Below are 21,485 nucleotides of genomic sequence, written 5' to 3' on the forward strand. Positions count from 1 at the left end.
GTCTAGACTTAGACTTAGACAGACTGTAATGATCCACAAGGGGAATTAATTGATCATAGTAGGTTAATTGCCACAAAAAGATGAGCTGTTATACAGCTGGATAGAATAAGGAATAAAGGAAGTTCTGTAGCGTTCACTATGGCAGCGGAGCTGAATCATTCTGCTGGAGAATGAGCCCCTCTGACCTTCAAATGTTTGGTTTAGTGGGTGGGATGGATTGTCCATAATGGAGAGCAGTTTATCCAGTTTTCTCCTGTCCCTCACTGAGACAAATGACTCCAACTCCCTACTGATCACTTGTCCAGCCTTTCGGATCAATTTGTTGATCCTACTGACTGTCTTTTTTGCTGGTACTACTTCCTCAACAAACCACAGCAAAGAACAGGGCACTCCCAACAACAGACTGATAGAAAGACTCTCACTTTTGTCCCTCCAGTTCTATCTGTTGTTCATGTGGACTCCCAGGTACTTGTAGCCATCCACTACTTCCATCTGCAGGCCCTGGATGGTGATGGGCTCCACTGGTGTCCTCTTCCTCCTGAAGTCAGTGACCAGCTCCTTGGTCTTGTCCACATTCAGTAGTAGGACGTTTGCCCGGGACCACTCCACAAAATCTACGATCATTGTCCTATACTCCACCTCCTGTCCATCTTTGATACACCCTATCACTGCAGAGTCATCAGTGAACTTCTGCAGGTGGCAGGACCCAGAGCTGTATCAGAAATCAGAGGTGTAAAGAGTTAACAGGAAAGGAGATAAGACGGTCGCCTAGTCCAAGTGACTGACTGAGAAAGTTAACGCACAGTGTTCTCATAGCTCAGTAGTAGTAGTGATGTGAAGTATGGTTTTATGTAAGACAGCTGAAGGATGTAGTCCATAATTGATTTTAGCACCTGTTTCTCCTGGATATTTCCAGGATGCACATTACAGCTCACTGGATTGCCAGTGTAAACAGTATTGAAGTTGTTTTCTTTTGAATAAAATATTGGCCTGTCTGTTGCCTTAGAAACAGTTGCGCTGAGGTAGTCTAATTTGTTTTTAGTGCCACCATACAAACAAGTCCTCACCAGCTACATCTCCCACTTCCTCCAGAAGATCTTGCTGAAGGAATCTTGACTATATGCACCTTAGCTTTTATGATAGACAAACAAACCTGCACTGACAAATAAACAGAATTATTCAGAGTGTAATTTACAAAACTGACTTGTTCTGACTGGTCAAGAGGTTGTCGCTAATGGTCCCTAGAGGTGTCTGGCCTCAAAGGCTAGGCCTGCCAGCAAAGAGAGAAACCAGGTAGCTGGCCCCTCTGAAAGTTGACCCTTGGGAGTTGTTGGAGGTGGAATCAAGCAAAATTCAGAGGCTGGAACTTAATGGAGGCTAGCAGACTGATGACTCAGGACTCAGGGAGGTTAAGGGCGGACTCACATCATTCCGTACCTAAGCATGTTTGTCCCCTAAAGTCCGGATTCTATGACTAGTGTGAGTCCAACTGTGCCTGAGTACGGTACGCTTCTCTAGTACGATATGGTTGGAAATGGTGTAATTTGGCATGGCATTATTATGCGTGTGTACAAGTGCTGTTAAGTATGCAACACATGTGACCATGATGTAGCCATGTAATCATGGTGTTATAAGCAAGCGACCATCCCTCCATCACCACAACAATTGCAGCAGCAAAAGGTTCTCGCTAGTCAGAGGAGGAGGGCTGACTACTTCGAAGATAGTTTACAAAGGGCAAGAAAGTCATTGCAGCCGTGTTGTTGGATTCGCTCTCCATTACTCTGCTGTAACTGCGTATACACTTTATGATGATGTCGCGCAACGCGCCATACTTGATAACGTATGTGTCAACCATGCCTCGGGCCGCTAGGTCAGTGCGAGCCAGAGGGGGACGCCGCCATTCGTGCTTCGGCATGTAACAACTGGTCCTAGTGTGAGTGCACCCTTAGGCTCAGTGGACTGAAGGTTAGGAAAGCTCAGCTCATGTTATGTGGGCTGGAGGGTGATTATCGGAGCAGGCATGTCGTAGCTGCATGCCAGTAGCTAGGAGCTTTGCTAACTGGAGTGTATGCAATTGGCTAGCAGCGTTGAAGCTGCCTACTAATTAAACTAAAGTCTGACAGCTGGAACATCAATTTCATGACAAGTGGAGTTTCAGTGGAGCATTCACCAGTGTGACATTCTCATTTTTTTTCTAACAGGATAGCCTTGAAGTACATTTACCTTGAGACCAATTATGCAATTTCCATGAGTACTTTTTTTTCTAGTATGTATGAATGATCAAGTACGAATGATCACTATGTCCTAGTAAACAATTCCTGTAACCCTGCAAACCAGCATCTGATCAGCACCACGGACAGCATCTGATGTTGGTGGCAATAATAAAGGCCTTGCTGGACACACAGACTAGAGCATCCGTGAAGGTCTAAATCCCTGACTTAAGCCCACAACAAAGAGACACCTGGTGGGAAACTAGACAAAGGCCTGCAATAATTAATCTCTTTAATTTGTCATTATCTAATGGAACAATGGAGAGGCTGAATATTTACTCCGCAACTTTCAATTTTGAAATTGAAAGACACGTGTCATGAATGCACTTATTTTATTATTGAGATTGTGATAAAAGCTTATGTGAAAACTGTAAATCTCTGTGGATCAGGCTTGTTCCAGTGCATCCCGCAAATATGTATATATACAGTACATATATAAGTGTTAGACTGCTGCGTGGCAGCTGTTCTGCCTGTCTGTCTGTAACTGTGTTTATTGCTAACACTACACCTGCATTTGAATTTATGGAAGAACTGAAAAGAAGTTGCAAGTCTTAACTTCTCCTAACTAGAGGACTAACTACTAGGACAGGACCTACTTTCTTGTTCAGCCTTTCCAATGTCACCGATGTACGGTTTCAAATCTAAAGACAGTGAATATTTTCATCTCTGGGTTGGGGATCAGATAGCAAGACAGCGAAACGGTTCATCAGCCAGCTTCTTATGTCACCGCCAGCATGAGTCATAATCTCGACATAATTTGGTATCGTCAGTAATCCAGATGGGATTGTGTGTGTGTGATCAGTGGGGGCGGGGAAGGCTGGCGATGCTGTCAATTCTCCTGACTCAAAACGAGTTATGTAAGGATCAGCTGTATCTGGGGCACTGCACACTGTTGTGTGCGTGTATTTGTGAGTTAATATAAAAGGATCAGCCAGAATATTAAAACCACATGTTTTGCAGAACAACCTAATGGAAATGGCAAGGGGGTGTTGCCATGTCAATGTGACATAAAAGACAACACGATACATCAGATCGGGACCACCTTCGTTCATTGCTACGGTGTCCATTGAAGGCTGTTTTGGCAGTGTACAGGGGTCAACATGGGCACACTGACCCATCCCCACGTGTCTCAGTGAGTAACCAAATTTGTTTTTGCTCCCAGCCGCTGTGAGTACAGGATGGCGTTTTTGGGAGTTCTTGCAGCTTGTACTTAGCATGTCATCTGGGGCAGAACTTTTTTCTTGTGCGGTGTCCAACAACTATTCTTTGTTTAGACCTCCCAGCAGATACCTATATAATGTGTGTGTGTGTGTGTGTGTGTGTGTGTGTGTGTGTGTGTGTGTGTGTGTGTGTGTATATATGTGTGTGTGTGTGTCTGTGTAATGTATGTATACTGAGCAGGGCTTCCAAGTTTCACGGGTTGAGCGTGAGACACGCACTCTCATGCCACACATGACATTTTTCATGCCGAAAAGTGAATAAAAATCGCTGCACATAGACTTTAAAACAGATCACTAATCCATGAGTAGATGAGGTGAAAAAAGACTGCTCTGCTTGGATCAGTGACCAATCAGCCAATCAGAAAGTAAAGCCAATCACCAAGTAAAAAATTTAGTTTAGGACTTGAGAACCCTGCTCCTGAGTAAAGATCGGCATAGCGTATGTGGGTGCATCTGAATATAATCTGAAAATAGGTAAAGTGCCTCTTGTCATCCATGTCATGCATCTCCAAACAATGCTTAGTGCGTGTAATGTATGCTGTAGTGGCATTGCTCTATGAGGACTTCCCTGTAGTTTGGCGCTTGAGTTCTGCATGAAATATAAATTACCTGTCCAGAACAAACTTTCTTGTTGTTCTTGCCACTGCCAGAAAATGAATGAACTCTCTTGGTTCCTGTGGAGTATGTAACAAGATTTACTCAGACCCCTATTGAGAGATACTGACCAGTGCTTGGAGCTGTAGCTTTTTCAAAGTCACTCAAATGCTTCCACTTGCCCGTTTGTCCAGCCTATAGCATATCAACTTTGAGGATAAAACATTTGCTTAGCTGTCTCATGAATATTAATCCGGAAGTTAGAGCCGTTTGAAATGAATAACAGTTAAGCCAAGGGCCTTTATTGGAACAGGAAAAGTGAAGTTCTATATTTATATCTCCTAAAAACTAAAGTTTTTATTTTAGTTTTGTAGAGGTCTGTGACTAAAATAAATGAATTTTTACACTTATTTTGAATTTTATTCAAATATAAATACTTTTTTCCCCTCAATAAATACAAATACTGGATGCTCTGCACAAGGCATAATAAAGTTTGCTACTGCATTTGTGGACACACACTGACATTGGCAGTCCCTGACAAGACACACAGACTTGCTGCCTTCAGAAGTAAATTAGCTGGAACTTATACATTTTGACGGTGGACAATGGAGATGGGATCAGCTTTGTGTTGGGGTTTTGAGTCCTGCGAGTATTTTGTTATACCTTCCGACAAAATCCGTTTTTTTCTTTATGCAAGACGTTTATTAGCGCTGAAAGCTTTTCTGAAGCACTATTATTTGCCACAATCTCCTAATGCTGCATTCATGGAGATGAAAGCACCGTTTCATTTATTTAAGTGAACGTTGTGAGTTCAGAGACTTAAATGCAGTATTTGGTTGAGCATTTTGAAACGTTAAAAGGGTCATTCAATCTGGGCCTTTGGGCGGTACTGTGCGATAACCCAAGTGTCTAAACTCAGACATTTCATTGTCTCAGAAGTTTTGCTCCTTGTAATAATTCTTGTAGCCTGTAGAATCTCTGTTGTTGGTTAAAAATTCAGTGTTAGGGTGTTAAGGCCCCAGGTCAAAATAAGCCCTTTTCACAGTGAACTGTTTACCCGCTCCCTTTCCCTGAATGAGCTCCTGTAACCCCGTCCCTCTCCTCTGGGAGATACGCCCACACAAGACCCAGGCGGACATGGATAGTGTTGCCTCGGCAACTGTTCAGCGCATCCACCACGTTAGCCCTGCTGGACTAATTTTCAATTCAAAGTGTCGATAACAGCGAGATCAGACGACATACAGATAACGTTAAGAGACCAGGGCAGAGGTACCTAGTTACATCACAAATGAGTAAAATTTGAAATGGCCTGCTGCATGACCCATATTCTGTGTCAGACCACTCATAACAAACTGACTGCATGGCTTTTTATCTTTTTTTTTTTTTTTTTGAGCTGGCAACATGCCACCATGTCCTACTAAGTTGAGATTCAAAAGTTTTGTTTGATTTGAAAAGTTGTCTCGTGCATTCTTCATTTAATAATAGGGAAACAACTGGCATTGTGCTGGCTGGGACTTAAAAGTTCTGCTGGTACTTTCGGGAGGCCTGTATTATATTATGGGCTATGTAGTGTCATTTAAACTGCTGCGTTAATCTACTAAACTAAACAGCACTGAAAATAGTAAGTCACCAGTAGTTTTGTCATGTTTACCTTGTTAGGTTATTCTAAGTGCTTTAGTGTTAGTGTGTTACCTCCATGTGATCCATTGCTTTCAACAATGTAATCGCATTCTTACTGGAATACAGTTACTCCAATCCATTCCCCAACACTGTCTACAAAGCAGATGTCTTTCTGTCAATAGGTGTACAAGGTATCAGCTGGTCTGAATAATTGCCTGGCATGTCTTTGGCAGCAGTAAATGCTGTTGTTGGCTATTCTCTTGATATTTCTACTGAACAAGAATGGCAGCCAGGAGCTATCTGAGAAGAAAGATGTAACGCTTGTAGTTAATCTTTCTGAAAAATGCTATACATCCAGATGGGTTTCACAGCATCCATTGGCAGCTGGCCTCTTTCCACGCTATAGCTGTCAAATGAGGCCTAAGTCCCAGTTAGTATTAGCTCCTAGTCTGCCAGATGCAGTAAGTAGGTTAATCAATGTCTACACTGTCTCTGATTGCCAATGTTCTTTTGCAAACCACAATATGGAGCACATGCAGTCACTTGTCACAATTAACTGTACTGTGTTACCACATTCTTTTTTTCCTTCTTTAGTAAATCAGTGACACTGACAGTTGTAATCAAAGTTAATTCAGCTGCTGTCATAATCAAAGTTTGAATCAAAGAGCGGAATGGAAAAGGCTCAATAATATCTGATGCGGAGGATTGATTTCACCAGCATTGTCTGCGGCCTAGTTAGAAAGGTCTAAATCATAATTTCAGCGGGAATAACATCAGACTGCCGTGTAACAGCATTTAGCAAATTCTCTCTGACTCAGAAATGTTGTCGGCATTAACACAGGGACGCAGACTTTTAACAAAAGTGGACAAAAGGCAAATCTGCATTGGTGATTCATACACCTCCTTTTTGTGTATTTGCAAGCATAGTACAGTGAACAGTTGGTGTGCACTGACCCAAATAGATAGACTGAAGTCACATTAACACAACATGACAATATGGCCGTGAGCTGACACTTGCCAAACTAAAACACTAAAGTGCACGTCAATTTTTTTTTCAAGGATTGCTTTCCTTCATTTTAGTCAATATAATGCTGATGCATGTTCAAATGTACTGTAATTTTTATTATTTTTTTTTTTTTTCATTTTAGTTATTTGACATTATAGATATTGTGTGGGAATACTTCACTAAAGATGAAGCTTGTCCTACTACCGTGACATGCAGAATATGTAAGTCAGTCCTGTGTGTTTATCTTCAGTCCTGTTGTATTCTATTAGTTGACATGGTTGCTGCGTTTGTAGAGTTTTTTAGGGTCAGACTAGTAGTGTTTATAGTGTTGCAGTGGTCTGCGGCTGACTGTAGCCTGTGCTCATGCTCCAGTAAAGTGGCAGAAAAGTCTCTGTAGCTTCCTTTGTGCCATTCCATTGTGAGATGCTACAATATGTATTCAGGTCAAGAATATAGATTTCATTGTTGCAAAGGATGACTTTCTACCGTGTTTTTATGTGTGATAGGGGTGTGAAAAGCATCCAGTCTTTGTATTTGTATTTGTATTTGTTGAGGTAAAAAAGTATAAAGTATAAATAGGTGTGAAAGTCCAGTTTTGTAAGATACACTTCTAATTTATGATATGTAAGTGTAATAATAACTATTCTTTAATTAGCCATTATAGTAATTATGCAATATTGATTGACTGTTTTGCATCAAATGCAACTAATATTGGAGATTTACACTGACTTGAAGTGACAGAACGTGACTGGTATGATGATTTGGTGCTGGTGGGTGACAATAGGAGTGACTGTGGCTCAGTAGGTAGAGAGGTTAGTGGTTGCATCCCTGGAATGTGAGAGACTGAACCTCCAGTTGCTCCTGGTGGTGTGTGAATGTGTGTAAGCAAATGACCATTTACCGATAGACGATAGCCTGATTTACCAAGCTAACAGACGAATGCTAACATGAGGGTCAAACTCTGCTTCCCAAAAGTTACATGCTGCCTCTGCAACCTGTTTAAGGTAAAAAAAAAAAAAAGTTGTTAAGTTGTTACAAGTTGGACAGGTGCACAAAGGCAGTTTTTTCATAGGATGTTTGTCTTGTTCTTGAATACAAATCATTTTAAAACTGCTCATACAGATAAAACACACCAACACAACAACAGTAGATGCGATAACTAATCTGCTAGTGTAGCAGGTCAGTTGGCGTAGTCTGCTAGCGTAGTCACTTCCTCCATAGAGTCCAGGAAAAGAGACGTTATTACCTTATTGGGGTAACTGTTTTCTTTGGGATGTTTATTCCTAATCAGTCCTTTGTCAAAAGGAGACACAGAAAGTAGGTCGGCTGTGGGTGTTGGGAAGTTAAAAAGGATGCCTCCTAATTGCGTGTCGTGCTGTCGAGTGGCATTTCTTTGTCATGGAAATACTGAGTGGGTGAGAGATAAGAGGGAACGGTGAAACAGAAAGGACACATATGTGTGTATGTGCATGTGCATAAAAGTATTTAGATGTGGTCTGTCAGAGGTACCAAAATCATAATCACGTTGCACCGTGACGAGAACAGCTGTCTTTTCGTTGTACTCTTCTTTTGGTGCCTCTCATGCATGCAGTGTGTAGAGGTGATGCTATAAAAATTCATATACATATTTCTATATACTCATCCAGATGGGGTTAAGCAACTCACAGTATCCGGTAAAAAATAAATTTAGTGAATTTGTGATCAGGCCTTTGTTAGAATGCTAATTTACAAATCCCACGGCATATTTATATCTCATCTCACCTCATCTCATCTTCCGTACCGCTTAATCCTGCACTAGGGTCTCGGGGGCTGCTGGAGCCTATCCCCAGCTATGTGTGTATGTGTATATATATATAAATTATTTTTTTAATTTTAACTGGATCCAGCAAAAAAGAAGATATTTTAACACCTTTTCTGTTAAATTGTATACTTAACAGACACCTTGATCTGAAGCCACATTTCGAAAATCTCTTTCATCCACATGTACAGAATCCCTTAAAATAATACATTAAATGCAGTAAGATATTGTTATTGATATTATTAATGGTGGGGTATTAATAATTTTTTGATCAGTAGTAAAAGCAGTACTGGCAAAAATATATTACATTGTAATGATAATAATCATGACACACACATGTATACACACACACGCACATGTATATATCTATAAGTATGTGTGAATGTGTATTTCTTTATATTAAATGATATTAATATATATTGATGTTACTATCATAACTGAGTAGAATACAATAGCACTTTTGTGTTTTGTCATCGTTGTTTCCTTGATTGTTTTTTGGGGTTTTACATTTTCTGTTTTCATTACTTTTTACATTTTGTGTCATGCCAGTTAATATCTTGCATGTGTACATACAGGTGTATATGTGCATGTGTGTGTTGTGTGAGTATGGATATATGTGGAAATGTTCATTATGTGTATATACACTCATATCTTACATGTTAAGATAAATTAATCCTTGAGAATGAAATAATATTGATACCAATTGATAGCTTATAATATATGGCCCCCCTGTAAATATGGATGAATAAATAAACCAAGTTTCTGGTCTGAGACTATTCTAAGGACAAAGTACATACGGGCATGCAAGCAGACATTACAGGCAGTGTCTTCCAAAGGCATGAATGCAAGAGTCCGCACCAAAGAATACACTTGAAATATATTTATATTTGGTTATAACATATTTCTGGGTATTTCACACAGTATGGTGAAGAGAGAGAAAGTACGTTAAGAGCAAGAAAATTCCTTTTTGCACAGTAGTTTTGTTCCATTGGGAAGGAACAAAACTCGCTTATAGCACTAGACCCACACTTCCCCAAATGAGATAAGAGGACAACCGAGGCCTCTTTCAAATCCTTGTTTGTGTCTGATTGGGGGAGGTGCAGAGAAATTTTGTCATTCTGACTGTACTAGCATCATTCAAGATTCAAGAATCATATATTGTCATTATGTGTGTACATAACGAAATTTAGGATGGTAGCTCCTCGCTTAAGTAGTGCAAAATATAAAAACAGTACAATAAACACTGTAAATAAAAGGCACTAAAAAAATACAGTACTATGCAAGAGTTTTATGCAGGTGTAAACTAAGAATGCTTTTAAAAATGGAAGTGTTAATAGTTTATTTTCATCAGTTAACAAAATGCAGTAAATGAACAGAAGAGAAATTTAAATCAAATCAGTATTTGGCATGACCACCCTTTGCCTTCAGGACAGCATCAATTCTTCTAGGTACATTTGCGCACAGTTTTTGAAGGAACTTGGCTAGTAGATTGTTCAATACATCTTGGAGAACTAACCACAGATCTTCTGTGGATTTAGGCTTCCTCAGATCCGTCTGTCTCTTCATGTAATCCCAGACACGCTCAGTGACGTTGAGATCAGGGCTTTGTGGAGCCATGCCATCACTTCCAGGACTTCTTGCTCTTCTTTATGCTGAAGATAGTTCTTAATGGCCATGGCTGTATGTATGTATGTATGTTTGGGGTAATTGTCCTGCTGCAGAATAAATCTGGGGCCTTCCTGATGCTACTGCATGATGGATAAGTATCTGCCTGTGTTTGTCAGCATTTGAGACACCATTAATCCTGACCAAATCCCCAACCCCATTTGCAGAAATGCAGCCCCAAACAATTAAAATAAGCAATCATTATTTATACTTTTGGAAGCATTCTCAGGTTGCAGCATTTTCCCCCATACTTGCCTGAAACCTTTGCACAGTACTCTACATAAAATATAATAATAATAAAAAAGTGATTTAATTATAGATCAAATGTTAATGTATGTTAATGAGACAGTTCACTAAACTGCAAGTGTGTAAAGTTGTAAAAGATGTTTGTCTCATACTACAAATAATATAATATAATAATAAATAAATAAAAATTGTGAGGACACAGAATATTTTGTGGTTTCATTTGGAGAGCTGCCAGCTCAGTGCACTCTTCACAGAGGCAATAATCACGCTATCCTTAGAGATGATGTTATATAGTGGCCAAATTATAAACAGAATATCAGTCCTGAATCAATACAAATTAGGCCATAAATGGGAATGTCGTCGTCCTTGAAGGAAATTAGGTCATGGATGGAAATGGTTGTAGTCCTTGAAGAAAAAAACATAGATATTGTGTGACAGGACTATTATATGAAGTGAAATCACAATTCAGGACATGATCTAGTGGGAAAGCATCCACAGTGCCCCCATGTGGTGTTTTACAGCAGAACAGGTCGAAAGGAGGAGAAACGTTTATGGCTGACAGGAAGTGAAACTGAAACCCAGATTAAATATCACAGAAGAGATATTAGTTTCTTACAATTACTAAGAGGTGGGTATGGTAGCCCACCTACGTTACATCAAAATAATATGACTCAATCAGATTAAAAAAGTGTTTGGGGAAAAGCTACTAACTAGTAACTGTTTGATTGTAATGTATGATTTATTGTTTTAGAAATTATGGAATCAGACAAACAGAAATAAAAAAAAAAGAATGCGCAAATTGTGGTATTTTAAAATAATAAAACAAGTTTAAAAAATTAATAATTGGCTGCCACCTATGGCCACCACACTGTCTGTGTGTGGTCATGTGACTGCATGGTGACGTCTGATTGGTGAAACACAGTCACGCGGTAGATCCATGGCATATGGATCTAGTGTAAAGAGTAACAAATTTAGTGTAGCACAATGTAGTGGAGTAAAGAGTTACGTTTCTTCTTAACAAATCTACCAATAAAAGTACCAATGGGGCCCAATGGTGCAGTAAAAGTACTCTTGGAAGTATTATTATTATTATTTTTAAAAAAGTTACTAAATTGAATGTAAATGTCAAACTTATTACTCAAAAAACGGGTTGGAAAAAACAGTGAAAAAAGTAATCAATTTCTGACTAGAAAACACAAAACAATGAACTGCTTTAAATCTTTAAGACACAACTGTTAACAGTGAGTTAGACAAATTTTCAGTCAGGCATGTGACAGGGCAGCTGCTGACAGCGAGGCCCTGATTGTTGTTGTCATTATCCACTTCCTGCTTCTTACCGGGGGGGCTAGTTAGCGTCAGTGTCCACCTGACATGGAGTGTAAATGAATTCAGCTAGAGACGAAAGAAGTGAACCTAAGTAGCTCAGGAGGAGAAGAAGAGGGCAGTAAGAAGGGCAGAGGAGTAAAACAAGAGAAGAGGCTGAGCGTCGGCTGATAGAGAAGTCTGGTACTGCTTCTTACTTACAGATACTACTGAGTGGAGGCGTGGAGAGGAATGCTGGGAAGGATTATTTGTCCCTCAGGACTAATCCCTCCCATTGATCCCTCCACACACACAAACACACCTTGTTTGTCTTGTAAAAGACCTTTGGTGTGTGGATTATTGACTTTGTAACCTCTACGGGGAAGCTATGTTTGAAGTCCTTGTAATTAATTGCGGTGACATTATTGAGTACAACTGAGTGGGAGTGCAGTATACTATGTTTGCACGTAGTTCTTCAACTCTTGTATTTGGTATTTGGATAGTAACCTTTATGATTTAATAGCTTTAACCTGATTTTTTTTTTTTGCCGCACCTAGTCCACTCTCATTATGATACTTTTAAGTGTAGTATTCTGAGTATAGTACATTCAATTTTGTGATCAGACTTCTGTTGCAGTTCTGGTAAAAACACAGCTTTTCTTTAAAGTTATAACCCAGGAATGTTTATAAGTGGTTGTAGAGAAACACGGAGTCCTGTCCTGCATTTTTCCTTGTATGTGACGTGAGTGCAGTCTAACAGTAGATTTCATAACAATACAAAGGTTTAAGGACCTGCACTGGGAATATTTGATGGAACTCTGGAGTACCTCCTTTATGATTGCTTGGATTATTTATGTATTTATTTTTGAGAAGCAGTTGGAATTCCAGGAGGGTTGCAATTCATTTTGAAAAAATGTGACAGAGTATGAGACCACAGGACACATACTGCTTATACGTTATGGATGCAGATCAGGGCACAAGCCCTGATCTGGCGTGTGTGAATGAACTGGAGGCCTGTGGTGGTGCACCTAAAGAAATGCCACAGGTGATAGACATAGAAGGCGAGGAGAAAGGGTTGCTCGATATAAAAGAAGGCGAATTCAGCTCTGCATCCTCTTCGTCGAATTCCTCATGGCCTTCCTCCTCCGCCATCGCCCAGTCCACTGCCTTATCGCCCCCTGAACATGCAGAGGAAGAGGAGATGATGACGGGCTGCTCCAAGTCTTTTACTGGACTTAAACTGTTCACCAGGAGGTAAGACGAAAATCAGGGGGAAGAACCTAGAATATGCAATGGTTTAAAGGAAAACATTGCAATGTCAAACGTTGACCAACAGGTGGAGGCCTTGCGCCTGGTGTGATTTAGTGCAAGAGCTGGGGGTCACATGGAGGAGTTCACAGCTGCTCTAACCATAAACACACAAACACACACTTATGCTTGTATGTCTATCTTTGTGAGACATAATGCATTTCCTGACCCTAACCCTTTCCTTAATCCTAACCATAATCTTATAACCTTTACCCTTAAACCCAGTGGTGTCCCTCAAACAGCCTTGAAAAGACGTGAGGACCGGCCATTAAGTCACTCACTTTGTGCAAATGTAAAAAACTCCTCTGAGAGATAGCTGTTCAAAAGTGCAGATACATGCGCACACGCAGCCATGCACATTTTGTGAAACTACCTACATTACATCCATGCTACACGACAAACCCGTATGATTTGCCCTATTGCCCTTTTCTATTTCCTGCTGTGTCTGTGAGTCAGTGTGAGATCTGTTGTCTGTAAATATGTGTCTGGGTGTGTGTAACCTTGCCATTGGGTCAGTAGTCATCATGTGGATAGAGGACGTGATTCCCACGACAACAGGGGGAAGCAAGTTGTCATGCCAACAGAAACGGTAATGACAGTCGTGCCTCCAGCTTGTCTTGAGGTGGCCAAACGCCGCCACTGTTTGTGGGTGGGATTGTGTTGCAAAAATAGTGGCTGTCTGGTTCGTCTGGTGTCTGTTTAGAAGGATGAAGGAGCTGGGTAGACTTTTGCATTAACCAATACTTGATTTACTGTTTTTTTGACTGCTTATGTGTGTGACTGAATGGTTTGAGTAATTTCACTGACCATTATAATTTAAATAACCAGGAGTGTATATGTGGTTTGCATAGTATAGTATTGTTAGTGATATTCTTCCATTTCCTTTATAAATATGTCTTTCAGATGTAGTCTTGAAATAACAATGACTTACTGCTGTCTGGTCATTTGTATTTTTTAGGTATGGTTTTAATATGACTGACTAGCTTACTGATGTTAGCCAAGGATCTTAGTTTGACAGTCCTGCAAGTCCTGATTCACAGCACTTAATCAATTTAAACTATCAACATGAAGTCTTCAGAGTTAAACTGAAAGACTACTGTCCACTGGTTGTAAATCATTTACAGTCACAACATAACTAGCCCTTATAGCTTGTGTGGCAATGACGGCATGCCATTAACTAAACTGACCAGGTGACACACAACATCAGACTTTTATTATGTTAATGACAGTTAACATCCATACAACAAACTCTTCATAGTTGATCTGATGTGTGGGTTAGAGGTAAAAGCAACTTTGCAATAATATAGACTGAAAAACAGACCCACTTTGAAACTCTTTATTTGACATGCAAACTCAGTGTTAGCGCTGTACCAGCATCTCACTTTCACTGACATATAAATGGTGCTTTAGTTCACTGCTCTTCATCTTTCTCAGGCCTATTTCTATTTCCTTTTTCACTCAGAGGCACGTGTGTGTGTTTGTGTGTCTTCTTGTTATTATTAATTTGTGGGGCCCAAACCCTTGCATTACTGTTGTTGTGGGGACATGGATCAGGCCATGAGTGACCCCACAAGTTTTTGAGGTCTAAAACCTCTGTGTTATTCACTATGTTATGTTACCACTGCTTTTTAAAAACCTGACGATTGTGCTCTTGATTTTTTAGACCATTGAAATTTACTATGATTTAAAGGGAGTTGGTAAAACCCAGAGTAAAAGAAACCAGATATAATGTGAACTAGCTTAACTTTATAAGGGTTGGATTGAAAGTCAACTGTTTACTATGTATGAATTTCATTTATTCACTGATACTTTAATCTCAACTTCGTAGAGTCCCACGTCCCAACAGCATTTTTGTTTAGTTGATGAACTGCACAAGCTGCTGCTATTTGTCCAACAAAATATCCACATTATTACGCTGATTTAAAGATGAACTGATATAAAATGCATGCGCCTATTTTATGTGCAGACATTTCATATACTGTATAAACTGTTTTCAGTAGTTGGGATAGCATCACTATTAAAGACTTTTAGTAAAACAGTAGACTGCCAATACCCCAACCACAAAAAAAAAACACACACACAAAAAAAAAAAACAGGGTCCCACGAAATGGGTTAGGGTAAGAAACACATTTGTTGTCTGTGTGTGCATGTGCTCTTGAACAGCCATCTTTCTGAGGATTAGTCGTGGGCTTCATATATTTTGAAGACATTTGCGCAAAGTGAGCATATTTAGGCAGTCTTCACTTCGTCACAAGGTTGTTTGAGCATTAAGACTTGGTTTTAGGGTTTTTATTGTTACAATTAGGTTAGGGTCAGGGGAAGGCTTAAGGTTAGGCACTTAGTGGAGATGGTCAGGGTAAGCAGCTAGGGAATACATTGTGCCAATGAATGTCCTCACTAAGATAGCTGTTCAAGTGTGTGTGTGTGTGTGTGTGTGTGTGTGTGGATTAACATTTATCAGAGTTTTGCACTCGGCTTGTCAAGGAAGTACACTCAGTTATTTTTGGTCGTCTCTCAGGCTGTCTCTGGGCCACGCCCCCTGCACTCCCCCTTCCTCCTTCTCTCCCTCCCTCTTTCTCTGTTTCTCTGTCTATTAGCAGCCACTGTTTTAGCATGAGCTCGGCAAATAGATAGATGAAAAAGAGGAGTAGAGGCATGGATGGATAGTCTTCTCCCACTTTACAAGGTTTGGTCCGCATTTATTTTTTTTTATTTTAGGATGTTTTTCAGCATAAAAGAAGATTTCACATCTTTATCTAACATTTATTAAATGTTTGATTTAGGGAGCTTGCATTTCTCACACTCCTAGAAATAAGTTGGTGTTCTAGTATTGGAATTTTGACCAGTGAAGTCAAACAGTGTAGTCTAAAAGTCAGTGATGTGACTCACTGTGCTGTTATTGGTAGGCTGAGGCAGTGCTGTGTTCTTCCTTGTTTTCAGTCAAATCAAACATAAAAAAGCAGTATACACAACTGATGTGAGGGAACTGCCACAACAAGTAAAGCAAGAAATGTTTATTAACTTGTGTTTTTTTGGCCTTCAACTTAAGTGTTTAGCTTCAGAATCACTCTTCCGATAGTGAAATTTATTGTTCACATCCTGCCTTGCAGCAAACACCACACAGACAGACTGGAAGGGGCCCTACATGGTGGAAAACGTAGCCACTAAAGGGCTACATACTATTTTTCTTGGTATGTAAATGTGAGATACAGACAAGCAGGTTGTATTGCGTAGATCACCCGCTCAGTTTTGCTGACTGGTCTTTATTGTCATCACTGTCAATAACTGATTGATTATGTAGGTGATGATGCGATGAAATGATTGTTAACTGAAACGCTGAGATAATGGTGTAAAATAAGAACAAGGTTGCAGATAAGTACGTATAATTTAGTTAAATGTGTTTGTATTGTTGCTTATTATGAGTTTGTGCCTGGATTAATAGAAGTGTGTCTTACGGATAGCCAAGCCTGTCCATCGCTATCAATTTTCAACTTCAGCATACTTTTAAAAAGTTTTCACCCTTCGTGAATTGCTTCCTGGTTGTGTCCCAATGCAAATGCCCATTTTTGTCTCTTTGGACTTTCATCTTTATTCATCATTAATTTAAAACAATTATAAACCTTCAGGAATTAAACATTCATGATGAATATTGAGTCTGTATTTTTCAAGCGTGTGCTTTATTGTGTGCAGCGATAAGTATAGATACCAAAGCTGGCATTCACTCCAACAGAAGAAAACTGCGTTGATATAAAGTGCTCTTTATGTTTGTGCGTCTGCACAGTGCTCCACTATTTTTATGTAAATATTTAACCTGACAGCACAGACCTCTGGATAGCCTCATATGGACACACACACTTACAAAACCTTTTATTCTTTCTGTGAAGTGCAACCAGGCCATCCACAGTGAATTATTGTAGTCTTTAAGACTATTTGTTGTCAAAATTTTCTGGGCTAGTTTGCTTGATGCCGGTTGGTATTCTGGTTGACTGATATACTTTCAATGTTGCACAACACAGGCAAGCTTAGCACGAAATTTGCCTGCAGTGCAAATAATTACTGTCCTCTAAAAGCTTAATAGTTTTAGTTGCATAAACTTAAGAAGTCCTTATTGGCAGGGGGTGTAAGATCAGACCTACACAGGTGTTTATTCATTGTGTCTGAGGAGGGATTAAGTGAATGGTACAGCTGTTAGTGAGTTAATGCTTTCCTGTTTCTCTGGTGGTTTCTGCTGCATAGTTCCAATCTGCACTCACTTGACGGGTAACCTTTACTGGCTTCATCTCATGTGTTACATGATATTCATTTCAGCTCTTATGAACCGTGTAACAAAGAGTGACAAACCACACGGCGGGTTTAATGTCACATTTTGTTCCTTATTGTCTCATCTGCTGTGCCTATTTGGGTTAGCTTGTGGTGACATGTTCTGCAGCTGTGTGTAACGTTGCCCTGACTTAGTCATTCTGTATAGAACGTATCTTACATATCCTCCCACATTTACTGTAGCTACATATACATCAATCAGCCACAACATTAAAACCCACTGATGGAATAAGTGAATAATACTGACCATCTAGTGAAAATGCAACGCTCTGCTGGGAAACGTTTGGACCTGGCATTTGTGTAGATTTTTCTTAGACATGTACCACCGACCTAGACGAGACCAGGCAATGGCACTCCTTGATGACAGCAGTCATCCCCAGCAGGATGCAGCCTGACACAGGCAGACACACACAAATGAAAAACAGCACAAGGTGTTGACCTGGCCTCCAAATTCCAGACATCACAAACTGATCCAAGTATCTGGAGGATACACCCTCAGAAGGCCTATGTCCATTCTCTGATGAGTCACAACTGTTTTGGAGGCACAAGGGAGAACTATACATTTTGGCAACAGACTGTTGTTAGTGTTGGCCTTTAGGTTCATAGGTTGAGGGGAAGGGCCTCTGTGAAAAAGGCTTGTTCCAGTGCATAATACACAGATACTTGATTTAATTTAAATTTTTGAGTGTACGCCATTGAGTGTGTCATTGTGCTGGGATCAAGGAGTGTCATTACTATCAGGTGGGGGTGCCTGGTCTGATCCAGGTGGGTGGTACACGTCTAAGTAACTTCCACACGAATGTTAGGTCCAAAAGTTTCCCAGCAGAACATTGCATTGTCACAAGATCCAGTCAAGTCAATGTTATTTCTGCTAATTTATTTCTCCTGTCAGTGGTTTTATGTTGTGGCTGATTGTTGTATATAGAACGGTTCCTTTCTTTATATTCTCGATTCTGGTCCCTCATATCTACCAAGATGCAGTATTGTTTTATCCAATTAACACCCTGCAATCACTGGATAGATGTGAGAGTGCCACAGTATTTGTCTTTGGGTAGCAGTGGTCCTGTTCTGATGTTAGGAAGACCAGATTTGTTTACACCGCGTGGTCAGGCAGTGGAACTTCTCAATTTACCTTTAGCTCACATTTCAGCTACTGGAAGTGATAGTGATAGTCAGTAAATTTTTGTCCAAATACCTCAGGCATTTGCAGGCATTCTTGTATTACATAGGAAAACCGTATATATCTACAGACATCTACATTTCATAAGTTTGGGTTAAGCGATAAAGTACTTACCTTGGAGTATATTAACAAAATATTATGGCCAGTCACAAGATGTCAAAATGATTCTCTTGTTCAGATATTCAAGGGACTAAGTTGGGACCTTACCTGGTATATATTATAGCGCTATATACAGTGTATGCGTTATCCATAAGCTTGTCTCTGTCTGTCTGCTGTTTGCTGCTGGGAACATATTCCTTGTTGGGTTTATCAGAAGATTTCACTGAAAAATCAACCAAATACAGAACAAAACAGAACAGTAATGCATTGTTCATGCACTCCAGAAACAACTTGTTACTAATCACTACCAGTGGTGATAACTGACTGTCACAAAACAGCACTGCATCAGGAATCCATTAGTCTGATTAAACAGTGTTTTAGATCACTAAACAAAAAGTTGTTAGCCATGATTTGTTCTTTGAGCTTAAATTCCTTTTGAGTAAGGTTTGTGTAAAATGTTTGCTTCTGTTGATGTCATTATTTTTGGGGAAAAAAAAATATTAAAAAAACAACCTATTTGCTCCTTCAGCATTTCTAAAGGATGGCACGAGATGACTTGGACTAATGGTGGTTCATCAATATCTAGATCATCGTCTTACCTGACCTTTGGAGGGAACCCGTCTTCCGTTGCACGTATCTAAAAACACATCAGGCCATATCTGATCATGAAACTTGGTGTCAGAGAGAGCGAGAGAAAAGAGAAAGAAACAGCATACGCACATACCAGATACCACATTTCATTTTAAATACCGCCCCATTATCTTGTGGTTTCAAGACACGATGGATTTTTTCTTTCAGCGCCATTTTGGTAGACATCAAAAAAGACAGAAGCACCCTACTATTCCTGCTGTTCAGACCAGTAAAGCCAGGAGACGCTCTAGTGTTGGCCTGCCCTCCGTAACATTGGTGCAGTCCAGACGTTCCTCCATTGGTTTACCTCCAGATTGTACCGACCAACGCAGACGGGCCAGCGTTGGCTTGCTGGTAGCCAGTGGACAGAAACGACAGTCCATAATAGAACTAGGAATAACAAACACATGTGAAGCAGCATCTGGAAAAGTACTTGAGATAACAGCCAACAAGAGAGGACGAAGGGTGTTTCATAATGCTGCTCATATCTCCCGCACACGTCGTGGGCTGGCAGCACGATATCGACGTCATTCTAGTGAAGTAAAATCTATTGAACCGCATTTACTTGGATCATCGATGTTACTAGCGAGTCTAGTCCAAATGGGCAAAGGAGCGAAAGAGGCAGAAGAGGAAGAGAAGGAAGTGGACGCCTCCTCGTGCTCCTCTTCTGAATCAGACATAGAAGACAGGAGTTATGAAGAAGCTGAGAACATAACCAGGGGAATAAAAGAACTACACTTACGGCCCGCGACTCAAACTCAAATGCACCTAACGCGGGCGGCTATTATGAAAAACATTAAAACCCACCCCTTGTCCCGACCCCCCCGCTGTCTGAGGCGAAACTCTTCGCACCTACTTTCATCAGACACTGTATTTCATGAGAGTGAGATAAGTTATGGTGTTTACGGGCAATATAATCTTCGAAGGTCAAGTCAAATCGACTCTGCTGCAAATAAAGTAATGCACACTTCTATGACCACGCCAAGTCTGGGTCATCTGGCTTCGGCAAGTCTGTGCTCTGATCTCGATTCGGACTCCTCTGTGTCGACACTGCATAAAAGCTGTTCTTCACCACTTGATGGACCAGATGGAACAATATATTATGATCCCTATTTGGATACATGGGAGAACTTCCTGTCGTATGTAACACACACGCACACACACAGTAGGCATTACAGATTGTTATAAATAATGATCTGTAATGCAACAGATTCTACTGTGGCAACATGCAGGCATAAGCATCTAAAAGTATTTATGATGTTGAGAGCTTGAATATACTCTAGCTTGTGAGTGTGTTCCAGGAATGTGTACATGAATTTCTGGCTAGGGAACATTTAAGTCCCCCACTCCACCCCCCCACCCACACATACACACACACACACACACACACACACACACACACACACACACACACACACACACAACTGTGTCACTTCTGATTTGTAGAAAAAGAAAAAAGAAAATGAGACCAGGTACAGTAAATCTACAAATTCTACAGGTTGAAGATATTACAATTAGGATAAGTGCCCAAGAAATAAAGTACCATGAAGGGTTAAGGTTAGGGTAACAAAACTGGGTGTGTGCTCTGTGTGTGAGATGTTTTTCCGGGGACCAGTTTGAATTTTACACCATTAGAGTGAGAACGTGCAAAGTTAGAATATTTTGTCTGGTCCTCACTTTTTTTCAAAGCTGTTTGAGGGTTAAGACTTGGTTTTGGGGTAAATAGTGCTATTTGATAATAGGTAGGATTGGGGTAAAGGTTGTGATTGGTCCGCTTGGTAGTAGTGTGTTTCCACTTTAGTATTTATGGCTGCTTCTCCAGCTCAATGGCTCCTTAAACAATCAGTAAGGTTAACTGAGGAGATATTTGTGTCACTCTTCTTTGGTAAAAAATTCAGCAAAATTCGTCCGTAATTCGGGTGAAATTTCAGCGAAAGTTTCAGTTGCCGTTGTTGAAAGTAAAACAGGAAGAGGAAAGCGAAACATTAGAAGTAGAAACAAAAATGAGACACAGCGGTGACTAGCAATTAGATGGCATTGTTACAGAGCGAATCAGACTGACGAGCTCACAAGTATAAATGGCAGGTGCAGGCTATGTCCATAGCTTAATGTGTCTAGGTCCAACAACACTGTAAAAGCACCTTTAGGCTAAGGAATGTAGTTAAGATGGTTAGAGCAAGAAGCTATGAGTCAGTGTATGTCCTCACAAAGATTGTGTGTGTGTTGTA

At 40.2% G+C, this 21,485-nt stretch overlaps 1 protein-coding gene across 6 annotated transcripts in view; it reads left to right on the forward strand.

Annotated features, from left to right (window-relative positions):
* LOC125001181 (diacylglycerol kinase zeta-like) overlaps nt 1–21,485 on the forward strand; it is a 77,047-nt gene that overhangs the window by 1,259 nt on the left and 54,303 nt on the right. For 3 of the 6 annotated variants that reach the window (XM_047577093.1, XM_047577094.1, XM_047577095.1), the window contains exons 1-2: nt 15,567–15,714; nt 19,157–20,396. The exons of 1 other annotated variant lie outside the window; for it this stretch is intronic. In XM_047577093.1, coding sequence (XP_047433049.1) covers nt 19,408–20,396 — 989 coding nt within the window. In that variant the 5' untranslated portion in view covers nt 15,567–15,714; nt 19,157–19,407. Of the gene's footprint in view, nt 1–11,746; nt 12,975–15,566; nt 15,715–19,156; nt 20,397–21,485 lie in introns of those variants that run through there. 2 more of the 6 variants (XM_047577097.1, XM_047577098.1) reach the window with 1 other exon arrangement.

The sequence above is a fragment of the Mugil cephalus genome, chromosome 23 (genome assembly GCF_022458985.1).
Source record: "Mugil cephalus isolate CIBA_MC_2020 chromosome 23, CIBA_Mcephalus_1.1, whole genome shotgun sequence".
NCBI classification, from domain to species: Eukaryota; Metazoa; Chordata; class Actinopteri; order Mugiliformes; family Mugilidae; genus Mugil; species Mugil cephalus.